The sequence below is a fragment of the Topomyia yanbarensis genome, chromosome 3, assembly GCF_030247195.1.
Source record: "Topomyia yanbarensis strain Yona2022 chromosome 3, ASM3024719v1, whole genome shotgun sequence".
NCBI lineage: Eukaryota > Metazoa > Arthropoda > Insecta > Diptera > Culicidae > Topomyia > Topomyia yanbarensis.
Window position 1 is genome coordinate 354,764,627 of NC_080672.1, and position 14,687 is coordinate 354,779,313.

General features: G+C 37.1%; 1 protein-coding gene across 2 annotated transcripts in view; it reads left to right on the forward strand.

Moving 5' to 3' along the window:
* Positions 1-14,687, forward strand: part of LOC131694068 (uncharacterized) — a 183,719-nt gene that overhangs the window by 145,154 nt on the left and 23,878 nt on the right. For both annotated transcript variants that reach the window (XM_058982439.1, XM_058982440.1), the window contains exons 3-4: positions 10,649-10,821; positions 11,089-11,161. In XM_058982439.1, coding sequence (XP_058838422.1) covers positions 10,649-10,821; positions 11,089-11,161 — 246 coding nt within the window. The remainder of the gene's footprint in view (positions 1-10,648; positions 10,822-11,088; positions 11,162-14,687) is intronic.

Genomic DNA, 14,687 nt, shown 5'->3' on the forward strand with positions numbered 1-14,687 from the left:
TTTATGATCCAGTTCATATTGTCACGTTATTTCGAGTAAAAAACCGATAGTAACCAAAAAATAATAGATCACGATAAGGCGAAAAGAATTTACGAATACCATGAAAAAACGACTGATATCATGAATATTAGTTACATTACTCTTTGAAAGTAAGCTCTAAAATAAAATATCAAAACAAACAAAATATCACGATAACATGAACGGAAATTACGAAAATCGTTACTATGATCCTGAAACCATGAACACAAACCACGCAACTAGTGACAACAAAAACTAAAATCGTGACTAAGATCCTGAAATCATGAACATGAATTGCTCTATTTATGACTAAAATATCATGAAACATGAACACAAGTTACAAAAATCGTGCCTAAGTTCCTGAAATCATGAGCACAAATCACACAACTCGTGACAAAATATCTAAAATCGTGACTAAGATCCTGAAATCATGAACGTGAGTGGGGGTGGAGATAGCGTAGTTGGTAAATCGATTGCCTTGTACGCAGCTCACCTGGGTTCAATTCCCAACCCCGCACATAGGATTAGAGATTTTTCTAAAGAGATTTCTATAACCCGACATAACCGCAATGAAGTAGAATACACTAAAGTTTTTCTCTTCTAACTTGTACTGTAAATTGTAATCGGAAACTCTAAGTAAGTGAACTCTAAGTAAGTTTGGGATGATTTTTTTTAGATTTGGTAAACAAAAGTCTCATTCGTTATTTATCAAATTCGAAAAAATACCATCGCATTCAGTGTTCTGGAATGTGCAAGCACTTTAAAACAATGAACATTTTCTCCAGCGCGATATTTGCAAGGAGTGTTATTACTTTAATAGTAATATTTTTGCTTTAATAGTAAAATCTAGAACGTGTCCTTCGGCAATTACTTAACTCGAAATTATTTTCCCCAGTCGATCGAATCTGAGTGAAGTGTGCCGAATACTCTTTATGCAAAACATAGATCTAAATATGTTTTAATGACGCAACAAACAGAACGGCTGCAAATATTAGCTTCAATGTTGGAATCAAAACTGTCTGAAATAATGAATTAAAATGCTGTGCTACATAGAAACCCACGCTGCTGAATCTGCTCTATTGAATTTGATCTAAAAAACTCATGCTTTCAAACTTGTGATAACAATAAAAACCATTTTTGGTCCCTGCTCTAATATAACTCAATCCCTTCACCCACCAAAACCTGTAACTAACCCCAGCTTTCAGGTAAGCTCAAACCCAGTTGAAACCGCCCGTGAATTGGAAATACTCACAGAAACATGTTATCAGCCTTTGTGTTGAAAATGCATTACGAGTATTCGAAATATGAATCGTGTGTGCCAATAGGTTCATTACCCTAGGCACCTAAAAACCACAAAAAGCATTTTGACATGAGAATTAACAGCCCAACGCACAAATAAGCGTAAAAATAAATGCTTTTCCTAGCACTAACTAACAAGCAGCACACGCACGTCGCACCCTGCTGTGTGGTGAACTCAATCAAAACTCGCCCTACCAACTTCATTTTGTAAATCGTCGATTGTGCACGACTCGATTCATACCATAGCATGACTAAATTCGATCGTTTCAAATCGCCTGCGTTATAAGCTTTACATACCGCAAAGAAACGAGTGCAAACATGGTTAACGGTTATTAGCCGCTTATTGTACCGTCCTGACGTTATAGCCACGATGTTGCTCCTTTAGCAGGCAAGCGACGAATAATACAAATGAACACACGATACTTCTATTTATAACTTCACATATTTGATTGAGTCTTTCAGGTGCCCCTCCCTCCATATTGACGGCTAACATCGCTAGCTGGCTCGGTCGAATAGAACGGACCAATCATAGTGTAGATAATTACTGCTTTCGCAAATTCCATTATTTTCGATATTTGCATTAATTGTCCATTCTATGAAATTAGTTAAAATTTTGAAACAGGACCCCTGTATAGAAACGTTTGAAGTATTCTACTTCAAAAATTGATCCTGCACACACCCATGTAGAAAACTATCTGCATGCTCCCGAACAAAAGTTTTATCTAGCTACAGTACAAGGTATCCAGCAAATTCAAGATTGATTCAAGCTGCACAAGTTGGTAACAAATGCGCCCGAGGTTGACAGGCCAGTGTCGAGTTTTCGAAGTGAGTGTGAAGGAATAATTTTATTTTCTCGTTTTCCATCTCGCCCAACTTTTTTTAAGACAGCACGTATCGAGGCGAAACATTCACCTCTGAATCACGTGTATTTTCCATAAAATTCGCTATCACAACATTTCTAATCAGACCAACAGATGTGCTGCTACAAAATAAATAATGTGTTCGAATTTTGAGTGGAGGTTTAAGACTAAAATTAAGGACATTTGCGGTAAAATAAAGGACGCTTTCCAAACTCGTCAAAATTAAGGACATGTCCTTTAAAATAAGGATGGGTAATAACCCTAGGCGACCGAGCTGATATCTGGAAATATTTTAAATCTTCATGGCAGAATATCAGCTTTGAAAAATTGTAAAAACATGTCGATTGTGTAAAAAAAACACGGACCGGTAAAGAAAATATCACATTTCACGTATACCACCAAGCTTTCTAGTTATGTTTCGCCATGATTGTAACTTTCCTAAAGTACGCATACAAATGTAGCGAATCATATATCGAAGCTATAAATATACAAGAATCGAAAACTTTTTTATATATGGAAACAATTTTATATATATTTTGTGTGCTTTCCGCGTAAACTTGTTGCTAAGAAAGTTTTCGTCTTTGCGCAATGTAAGCACAGATTGTAGGCTACACATGCAACCGCTAACAAATTAGATATAGCTACCCACGCATTCGCCTCAATTTTGAACCCAAGTGAACGGTGTCCAGTTGTACAATGCTCGAATCAAACATCTGTGTGTACTCACACACATGTCCGTACACGAATGGAAGATACGCACAAAGCAGAATGAGTCAACGCTAATGATGATGGGTAAAGCGAAAATGACAACTAGCACCACGACGCTATGGTAACCGTATTTGCACATGGAGCTCTACTGTACTACAGTAAAGACCTGTTTTTATAAGCCCCTTGGTGAATTTAAAGCTGATAAAACGGGGATTTTGCTAAAATCGGGACATATATTTTTCTTTCTCTCCAAGAGACCGAAGCTCTTAAATATTCTTCTTTAGTTTAGATATAGTCTCATAACCTTTCCTGATTATTTAGCTTAAACTTCCTTTAGGGGGGTCTGACAATGAAAATTAAAAAATTTGTTTTTACATACTTCGGATCTCTAAGATAAGAAAAATATGCTCAAGAAAGGATTTATTCGAATTCAACTTGATTCGTCTGCTAGAGCCCATCAAACTGCCAACTATTAGTCTTCATATGAAGCTGATAAAATGGGGGGGGCTGATAAAATCAGGTCTTCACTGTAGTATGAAATTTAAAAACACGTATAAAGTTATTGTTAGAAAAACTTTTTAACGGATAAGTTCTCCGTCATGCGAGCACATTTAAAATGTTTCTTTTCTCTTTAGGTTTCTGTTGACAGAATATAAAAAAAACCTGTTTTAATCCACCTAGCGGTGCAATTGTGCCTTTCTCATTTCTCTAAACTATGGCACGGAGGCTTTTTATGTTCAACATAATTGTGGAAATGTCCATTACATTCTTAGTACACTTTGCACTTATACACAATGGCATGCCAGCCACGAACTTGATGAGCTACGTGTCGACGGTGAAACACTTGAAACAAAAAAATATCATACTCCATGAGCCTAATCAGCATTAGATCAATGTTATCTGCTTGCTAACTCATTTTGTCATGCGGGGGTGGGTATGTGAGGAGGGCGAAAGTCCCATGAACGAACGACTCCCCAGCTTAAATTGGTATGCTTTGTAATATAGTGGTGGTTTAAAGATGATGGGGTTGAAAGGGAGGGGTATGAGCTGGTGGTCTGAGGGGTGATTTAAGGAGATTTTTAAAGGAGGGGAGTGAACAGTAGAGGGGGGGGGGTGTAACCCCTCTCCGTAAACCATCAACTACGCCCCTGTTAAAATCCAGAAACCTTATCACGGTGTATTTATTAGAACAACTTTATGCAAAAAAAAATCAGCATCTCTGAAACTTCGGAATATCAAAGAATGGGCTTTCCTCTTTCATTTGAAACTAAGATCAAAATAATCCGTCGGGGGGTCCAGAGCAACTTTTTTTTTGAAGTTTTTCTCGTAACAATATAGGTTTTCCTACTAGAGCTAGTTCATATTTCTGCCCCTAGATTGTGCTTTAGACATTCAAATAACACTAAAAGTGAGAATTTGATAGAAAATTTAATTGACTACAAATTTGTTGACAACTAAAAATTGATCTGAAATCACCCGGAAAAGCTGTTTAAGATTTTACCGAAGTTATATCTAAACCACAGCAGTAACTGCCCAAATTAGTGGTTAGTATATTGTGGCAGTTGGATTTTACGGCCATTTCCTATCAATTATGCGAGAAATCGTAACTAAATTGATCCTAGATAATGCGAAGTGTATTTTTTTTTTTGAAAACAAAATATGACTTGAGTACAAGTAAAACCTTATATGCATAGAAGTCCTCGAATGTATCCCAAAAAAATTATCTTGATCCAAAAACTCAAAGTTTTATGTTCACTGTTTGTCACATTAAGTTAATTTTGAAAACGGATAATCAGCGTTTTTAACCAAGCGTTGCAATGAAATCCGCATCATATTGCAATGGTGTTAAAAGTTTCATCGAGTTTGTTTAAATATAAAGGTTGAAGTTCATGAAAAGGGAATTTTATACGAAGATGCTAACAGAGTAGGAAGTTCATACAGGAATATCAGTCATCCCCGAGAACAATCGAAAAAATGAAAAAGAAGGCATACATCATTGAAAAAGCTGTTTCTTCGGGAGATCACTCACCATCTTGGAAAACAATATTAATATCATACTAGTTTGGTCAACACTTATCTAAAACTTCTCATCCCAAAAATATTAATGGTGCCCTATATCAGGTGGAATCTGGAATTATAATTTTCAGCTAAAAGATGAGATATTCCAAGTTCTCAAATTCCGCTGAATGCACTGTTTAACTAAACAACTATTTGGCAAATAAAAAAGTGCGTGTGAATTGACTTACAAACCACTCCTGGGAAGCTAACTTAGACTTACACCTCGTTAAAATATTAAACCACTTGTCCGGATAATTTCAAATCGGTTTTTAGTTGTTAGCAAAGTTGTAGACAATTAAATTATCTATCAGGTTCTCACTTGTAGTACTGTTCGAATGTCTAAAGCACCATCTAGAAGCAGAAATATGAACTAGTTCCATTGTAAAATCTACGTTTTCACGAAAAAAAACTTCCAAAAAAAGTTCCCCGACGGATTATTTTGATGTTGGTTTCAAATAAAAGGGGAAAACCCATTCTTTCATATCCTGAAGTTTCAGAGATGCTGATTTTTTTTCATAAAGTTGTCAAAAAAAGACACCGGGCTTATGCGAGTCGAAAAAAAAATTTGACCGGGATTAGGTTGACGTTTTTCAGAGTGATTGCATAACCTTTCTATATGAGAAAGGCAAAAATGTGCAAAATCCAAAAAAGTGAATCTTCGTCAAATTTTTTTCGTGTTTGCATCAAATCTCGACGTTTTATGCACCTTGAATACATTTAGCATCAAAAATAAAAATTCTATTTTTAATTTTTCCTATAGTTTTTATGAGAAATTTCTGTGTGGCCGCACTCTGAAACCCGTAATTCCGGAACCAGAATTCCGATCGATCCAAAATTCAATAGCAGCCGATGGGAAGGTTGCACCTTTCATTTGAGACTAAGTTTGGGCAAATCGGTCCAGCCATCTCTGAGAAAAATGAGTGACATTATTTGACACATACGCACATACATACACACACACATACACACACATACACACACATACACACACATACAGACTTTTTCCGATCTCGACGAACTGAGTCGAATGGGATATGACACTCGGCCCTCCGGGCCGGGATTAGGTTGACGTTTTTCAGAGTGATTGCATAACCTTTCTTTATGAGAAGGGCAAAAACCGTGACCGAACTAATATTTGGAATTAAATCTTTATAGCACAAGATCAGCTTTTAAAAATTGTAAAAACTTTTCGATTGTGTATGGTAAAAAACCCGAACCGGTGAAGAAAAATCAAATTTTAGACAATATAATCACATTTCATGTATAGACCAAGCTTTCTAGTTATATTTTACCATTAGTGTAACTTTCCTAAAGTACACATACAAATGTAGTGAATGCAGTGGTCTTAATCATATATCGTAACTATAAATATACAAGAATCGAAAACAATTTTATATATGTACCTATTAGCAGAATCAAAATAGACTAGGCTGAGTGGAAATGAAACAATGAATTGATCGAACGTAAATAATAAACTTTCGTTGTGCTTTTCATCGATCCGCGTAAATTTGTTGCTAAGAAAGCTTTCTTTTTTGCGCATCGAAAGCACATATTGCTATCATGCAGGTTACGCATGCAACCGCTAACAAACGGGCATTCCACATTGAAATCTGTGTTTCGGTTAAAAATATCTTTTTACCATCTGTGATAACTGAAACGGGAAAAAATTCTGTGAAAATCTGTGATAAATTACCGAAAAATCTGTGAAAAATCACAATATTTTAAAAAATCCGTGAAATTTTCATCAAAATGCCAAAAATCAGCCATCTGTGAAATAGAACCTGTAATCAAAAATTGTGAAAAAAACTGTGACATTACAGAAAAATCTGTGAATATGCTAACAAATTAGATATACCTACTCATTCGCCTCCAACATTGAACCCAAACGCACAAAGCAAAATGAGTCAACGCTGATGATGATGCGTAGAGCGAAAAAGACAACTGGTACTACGACACTATGTTAAGTGTGTTTGCAAATGGAGCTCGAATGAACAAGTGATGTTGCGGCGCAACGTTGTTATTGTACGCTCCCTTCCCCTTCAACTTCAATTCCTATTGATCGTATATTAGATTTTCAGGTACAGACAGCTGGTTGTAATGTATGTGTAGAAGTAAGAAAATTAGTGGATGTAATGTAAATGGTTCTCAGAATAACATTAATATTCAGTGCAAGAAAGACCACCGCCACGGACGGTTGGTTCGGTAATCGCGCAGTTTTTTATTAATTTCCCGACAATCGGCTTTGCATCCATATCTGGATGTGAACCGCAAATTTGCCGTGTACTTATGTGAAATGGCGAATATATGTCTGGTGTCACTTCTCCCGACTGAGGTACAAAACACAACGTAGGGACTAATCGCTAGCGCGATCAAGTGATTTTGTGTACGAATAATTGTGTTCGAGATTGTATATAAAAGTTTGCTGGAAACGAGCACAACACAAAAGAAAGCATAGTGTTTGAACGGACAAACACAGCCAGTGTAACGGACTTCTAACTCAGTTACACTGGCTGTGAAAACACGCAGCGCAGTGATCTGCTCCGCCTGCCGTTCAACAGGTAACTGAGCTTATCCGGCCAAATCCGTTCTTTAAATAGTCGACGATGATGTCATACATAGAAGCGTAGCGCGCTAAGTACATAAATCTGTCGTGCCGTACTTGGGAAGTGCTATCTTCTGTGTGTAAATGCGCGATATTTTGACTAGGTTGTACATTATTTAAATTTTTAATGCCATGATATCCAAAATCTTTGGGTCTATCTATTGGAATCTATTCTTAGAAGTACTTCGGGGTGATATGCGCGAAAAATTTGAAAATTAAGATGGCTGAATTATATGCGTTTAAAATTGGACCACTTTTGGTAGAATTTGCAAAGTGCACCCCAAATCGAAAACAAAGACGTAGTCCTACGTCAAAATCTAACGTCAAATGCAGCCAGGGGGTACTGTCAATGCAGCCATTCAATTTGAACTATGTGAGGCAAAAAGGCTATGAGAGACGAACGATAGAATGAAAATAAAACATCTATTGGCAAGTCCTGTTCCAGCTCTATAAGCATTAAGCATCATCTCTATTGATTCCCTGTAGCTCATTCTCAGATAGTTTTGCTGTTTAAAATTCACAATTTTTTTCGGAAAGGCTACGCCCTTTCAAATAGCTCTTGTGTTAAAATAATCCTATTGAATGTGAAGAATGTTGTCTTCCATGCCAGTGAAACGTGTTAAGTTTCATCGGAATCTAAGGATGGTCGGTCATTTTGAAGGTTTTCGGACGGGTCTTCGTGGAATTCTTCAGCGGTTTTTTATTGTTTTTTTCAATAAGCTTATTCAGGATATTGTTAGATTTACCCAATGGAATCGAAAAAACAGTTCCATTTTCAAGGGGGTCCATTTTGGAAAACTTACTGAGTTGAATCCTAACGATGGTGCAGTTATTTGGAATTGAGAATCAAATATGCTTGGATATTTTAGACACAAATAAGTTAAAAATGGCTTCTCGTTGAAAATTTGTTCATCAAAAAAAATTTTCTGATAGGTTTTAAAATTGTAGAAATTGTTATACATAGTTCATTTGGTATTCTTCATTTATGAGTTTCCTTTTTCGCTCATTACTGTTAGTTGTGCAATGTCGGTAACGGTTTGTCCGGCATTTCCCCTCAAAGTGAATTGTGACAGTTGGCTTTTTGAACTTTATCCTTAGTAAGTAGAGATAGGACGTCAACCCCTATAACAAATTATGTACAAAATGCTGGATATTTAAAGATACGAATCGGAAACTGAACATGGTTGACAAATAGAAACTGTGTTCAGGATGATTGCATTCGATATCTCCTGAAACGTGAGCCATTTCTTACAGCATGCATATATATGAATACATACTGCCTTACCTTGGCCTGAAATCTCTGAGAAACGTGCATAAAAGCTCTCCTGTCTGCGGTAGTCATGGTTTTCCTTGGGAGCTATTTCTGGAAAGCTATCGAGAAAAAAAGTAGGGTACACGATCCCTTATTCATGTTATTAGACATGTCGTTACACTATTTCATTGATTGCTTGGACTACAATTGATGGATGCTGCGTCCCTAAGAAGCAGTACACTAAAAAAAAAAATTCGGGAAAAATGATTGTCCTACAATTTACTCCAATGCGTTAAACAGAGATAATGGACGCTGCTCTACCTAATGTATTCAAATGGGTTAGTGGAATGGAGTGGCTAAGATGATTTAGGGCACAGTAACCCTGTATAGTGCAAAACAGCTCTCCTCCAGCCATAGTACAGTGTCGAAAGTTTCCGCTAATTTTCATACTTGTTTTACATTTCTCTTCGAATGCCTTGAACTACGATATATTACCTAGCAGGAGTCGGCTTCCCCCATGCTGGTGTATTTCTTCCAGCCAAGCAAGGGCTGATTGCGACACGAAAGACAGAGAAGCGTCCAAGTACGGAAAAACATTTTCGGATGCACCGTTTTGTTTCTCCGTCTCCTGCAAATGGAAAGTCAGAACATCCTTGTGTATATATGTAGTTAGTTAGTGTACTGCTTTATGTAGCCGTCATCCTTGAAGGAGTACGAAGTGTGATAAAGACAAGTTGCCTCTGGTGGCTGGGAGGATATGTTGGTTACAGTCAGGCATACAACGGGGAAATCTATGCTCGGCAAGTCTATTGTTTTTCTCGTTAAGTAGCAGAACACAAAAAAAGTGTCACACTAGTTCTCCCTATATGAAGCTGTGGTGGAAAGAGTTTCTTGTTCTTTTTTGCGGTGGCTATATGTTCGACAGAATCGTTTAGCTTCGAGACCACGGTGAACGATGCCAAGATTAGTCTTGTGGGGATTGAGAGGATTTCGAGGGTATTGTTCATTTAACTTCCTGAAGAAGCTTACAACTCGATGTAGGAAGAGTAGCTAGAGTCACAATGCAGGACATTATTCACATTTCAGGATCCACTTTCTTAGACGTTCTTCGAGATTGAGTCCGTGGCAAGGCTCGACCTTCTCAACAGTGTTCTTTTATCGAATGGAACATAATAAAATTTATGTTCGCCAAAGTTATAAATTGAAGATAAACAGAAACGATTTAAAAGTCCAAATTTGCCGCTTCTGGCAATGAATGTAGCCAAGCGAAGTGTATAACTTTACTGACGGTAATGCATCAACCCATCCTTTTCCCCTAATGCGCCTAGAAAATTATATCGACCAACTAGGACACTGAAAAATTGCATCCATCCACCTCATTGTGTACTTGTTCCAGCTGGATCTAAAATTTATGATAAATAAAGCGAAATGTGCGCAACCGGAAAAGAAGGAAAAACGATGCCCCATGAATCTTTCGTTTTTCTCGCCGCCACCGTTACCAGCCACACCGTTCCAGGTTGGAGTGCAATAAAGTGTGGGTGGGTGTATTTCCGGCTTCAATTCTCAGATTCACGATGCGCAAGTAGGGCAGTGTACGGTTTCGCTTCTGTTGCTTTCGTACAAACCCGAGCCAGATCCAACCTCTGCTCCAGATGATAAATGAAGGCTTCATATTTCTCTCAACCGGAAACGCCTCCGTCTCAACACTTAATAGTTTTAGAGTCCCGTTTTTAAGGCCTATTGTTCAGCACTAGAATGCTGACTTCCCATATAGTTGCTGGAGATTGTTCTGGATGGGTGCCTAAATTAATTATACTTTTTTCTGGTTTTTTTTCCTCTCATTACTTTCAGTTCCCATGAAATATGAAATCGGCTACCGGAACAGTATCGATCTGGATGCGGAGCAAACCGAAGCCCGATACGACCAGGGTTTGCTGTCGGATATCATGAACGATGACCGGGTGGAAATGCAAAAGGCCGAAAGCTGTGTGGCGGACAATTTCAAATATGACCACGGACAGAAGGTAAACCGACAATTGATTGTGTTTGGAAATGTATAAAGCAGTGGGTGACTTTCACTTACCCAAGGCTCGGATGGGTTTGCTGTTTGTTTTGTCATGCTTTATCATATCTAAACATCCTAACAGTTTGTTTGAGGTTATGGAAGTTAAGTCACTCCCGACTGTGTGCATTTAGAATTACGATTATTTTTCAAATATTTTCCTTGCCAATGTTTAATGTGTACGTGCATTGATAGTAATTGATATTTTGGTCTTATTTTTATTAAACAGATTCTACGATATGATCCTTGTGAAATCTGTCTCTGCATCGATGGGGAGATCTTCTGCTGGTGGAAACAGTGTGGTAAGTGTTGAAGACATTTTTATTTTACTAACATAACTAACAATGGAATACTATTTTTTTATACTGCACGTTATGAAGATATAAGTACAGTATCTTACAAAAATAGGATATACGGATTAAAGATTGCTCCCAAAATTGTGAATAAAGTACCATGAATTCTGGAACAATCACCATTTTACGTTACCAAAACAGCACCATGAACAAAAATCATGTGTTTTATAATTAGGGACCATCCATAAATGACGTAGCATTATATGGGGAAGAGGGGAGTTTTGTATTTTGTGATGTTGTGTGACGACAGGGGGGTAGGGGGTCATATCATGCTACGTAGCTTTTTTGATAGGAATAGGGGTTGACCTGCTGTCACGACAACCTTACCCGTTTCATCTAACTGACATCGTTTTTTTTATTTTTTTTTTAATTTTTGCGGAGACAAGTGGGGAGATAGGGTTACCGTCAAGCTACGTAATTACTAGGGGGTATTTAGAGGTTTGTGACGAAATGCTACCATGGAAGAGGGAGTTGTTAAAAATCACTCAAAAAATGCTACGTCATTTATTTCCAATTTTCACTCAGTAACGCCTGCATAGCACTTTCATTGGTGGAAATATTTGTTTTTGTTTTGTGAACTTCAGTCATGGTTTCTGCCATGTCACTACCAAATCAATTTTCTGTACGTGAACTAGTTCACAACTTTATGAACATTACTCATAAAACCAAAGGTTGACTCACGATGTCATTCATAGATTTAGGAACATTAGTTCTCAAAATCAAATCGTTCTGGATATTTTCTCGCGAACTATTTGACGAAACACGAAATTTTATTCATGAATCCATTCAATCTTCGTGAACTAATTCGTGATTCTTAATATATTAGTCACGATCCAATATCTGTGCTCGTGAAATAGTTCAAAAATCATGAAATGTTTTTCGTGTATTCATGAACTGGTTCATGATACCTAGTATAATAGTCACGATTGATCATGCGTGCCCTTGAAATAAATCACAAAATTATAAAATATTATTCATGTGTACGTGAACTGGCTTATTAATCCTAGTATAATAATCACGACTTACCATTCATGCTAGTGAAATACAGTGAAGACCCGATTTTATCAGCCCCCGTTTGATTTTGTCAGCCTAGTGAAAATTGATAGTTGGAAGTTTGATGTGCTCTAGCAAACGAAACCAAGTTGAATTCGAGTAAATCCTTTCTTGAGCATATTTTTCTTATCTTAGAGATCCGAAATATGAAAAATAAAAATTTTATCTTTTTTTGGATTTTCGCAGTTGCACCCCCTTAAGGGAAATTTAAACTAAGAAAGAGCTATGAGGCTACATCTAGGAACTAAAGAAGAATATTTTAAGAGCTTCTAATTATTAAAAAGAAAGGAAAGTGTCCCGATTTTGTCAATGTGTCCGTTTTATTAGCCTTGAATTCACCAAGGGGCTGATAAAAACGGTTTTTTATGAACGTGTCTACTGGAAAACAGACAGAGAAAGAATGACCGGAACGGTGAGAATGAAGAAACGGCGAAAATTCACCTTTATTGCAAACACTGAGAAAAGATATGTCCTCAAGCAGGAATCGAACCTGCGATCTCCCAGTCTCTAGTTGGGTGCGTTAACCACTCCGCCATCAAGGAACTGTGATGATGCCATCACCCCCATTCTCCTATAAACAGATCGTCACCTCTCCCTCTCATCGATCGGGCCAAATCTCTCTCGTTATCTATTTTTAGGTCCGGTGGACTGCGCTCAAGGCTTGAGATATTTATTATCACTGTTTGCCTCCTTTCCAAACACAGTTAGGAACATGTGATGGCATCATCACAGTTCCTCGATGGCGGAGTGGCTAACGCACCTAGCTAGAGACTGGGAGATCGCAGGTTCAATTCCTGCTTGAGGACATATCTTTTCTCAGTGTTTCCAATAAAGGTGAATTTTCGCCGTTTCTTCATTCTCACCGTTCCTTTCATTCTTTTTCTGTCTGTTTTCCAGGGGACACGTTCATAAAAATCCTTAAGAAAGGAAAAAACAAAGACTCACGTCCAAAACAAGGAATATATAAAATTCCATCAACGGTTGGATTTGATAAAACCGGGTTTTCACTGTAGTTCACAAAATCATCAAATATTACTCATGCATTCGTGAACTGTTTCATGATTCATAATATATTATGCACGATCCAATATCCGTGTTTGTGAAATAGTTCACAAAATAATGAAATATTTTTCATGTATTCGTGAACTGATTCATAATATCTAGTATGATAGCCACGACTTGCCATTCGTGATCGTGAAATATTTCATGAAATATTATTGTATTCTTGAATTGGTTTATAATTCCTAGTACAACAGTTACGTCTGACCATTTGCGCTAGTCGAATAGTCCTCAAAATCATGATATATTATTCTTAGCCTCGTGAACTAGTTCATGATTCCTAGTACATGATTCATTCAGTCTATCTTGTGTGCTTGTCATGTTTAGAATATATTGATAACACTGTTCAACACACGATCGGGGAGCAGAACGAAAAAAAATGGCGAAAGTTTACGGTGCCGGAAAACCCCTGGCGAAGAAATTTTTGAAAAAAATGGAACGGGGCTTCACAAATTAAAACCAAAGTTTGTATGGAGAGCTAGGGTGGTTCTACAAGGTAGATATCAATGAAAATGGTCATCTTAAATTTTCGCATAAACTCTTACATAAAATGCTTATTACATCGAAAAAGTAATGTATGCAAGTTTTTAGCTCAATCGGACATCATTAAGGGTGTGCGGCGTTTTTTTGTCGAAATATGTCTAAAAATAGCATCTTGTGTCAAACAAACGAAAACCGCTAAAAACAAATTTAAAAATTTAATTCCAAGGACTTAGAATTTTTTGTAAAAATGATTCGAAAATCGAAAAGTTTATTGTAATGCTCTATGATTGCAAAAAAAAATCCCATCGAACTAAGCTTGGGAGCAGAACAAATAAAAAGATGGCAGGGCTTTGGGGTTCCAACTACATTAATGTGACTAGATTTTTGAAAAAATTGGAACGGGATATTACATTACATCTTTTTGGTGAAAATGGGCATCTTTGATCGAATTTTACTAACGAACTGGGCTTGGAAGCAGAGCAAATAAAAAGATGGCAGGGCTTTAGGGTTCCAACTACATCAATGTGAAAAGATTTTTAAAAAAAATTGAAACGGGACTCCACAGTTTAAAACCAAAGTTTCGTGATTTTTTTTTTAATTACATCTATTAGGTGAAAATGGGCATTTTTGATCGAATTTTCTCAACGAACTGGGCTTGGGAGCAGAACAAATAAAAAGAAGGCAAGGCTTCAGGGTTTCAACTACATCAATGTGAAAAGATTTTTGAAAAAAAAATCACGAAACTTTGGTTTTAAACTGTGAAGTCCCGTTCCAATTTTTTTCAAGAATCTTTTCATATTGATGTAGTTGGAATCCTAATCCTTGCCATCTTTTTATTTGTTCTGCTCCCAAGCTTTGTTCGATGGGATTTTTTTTGCAA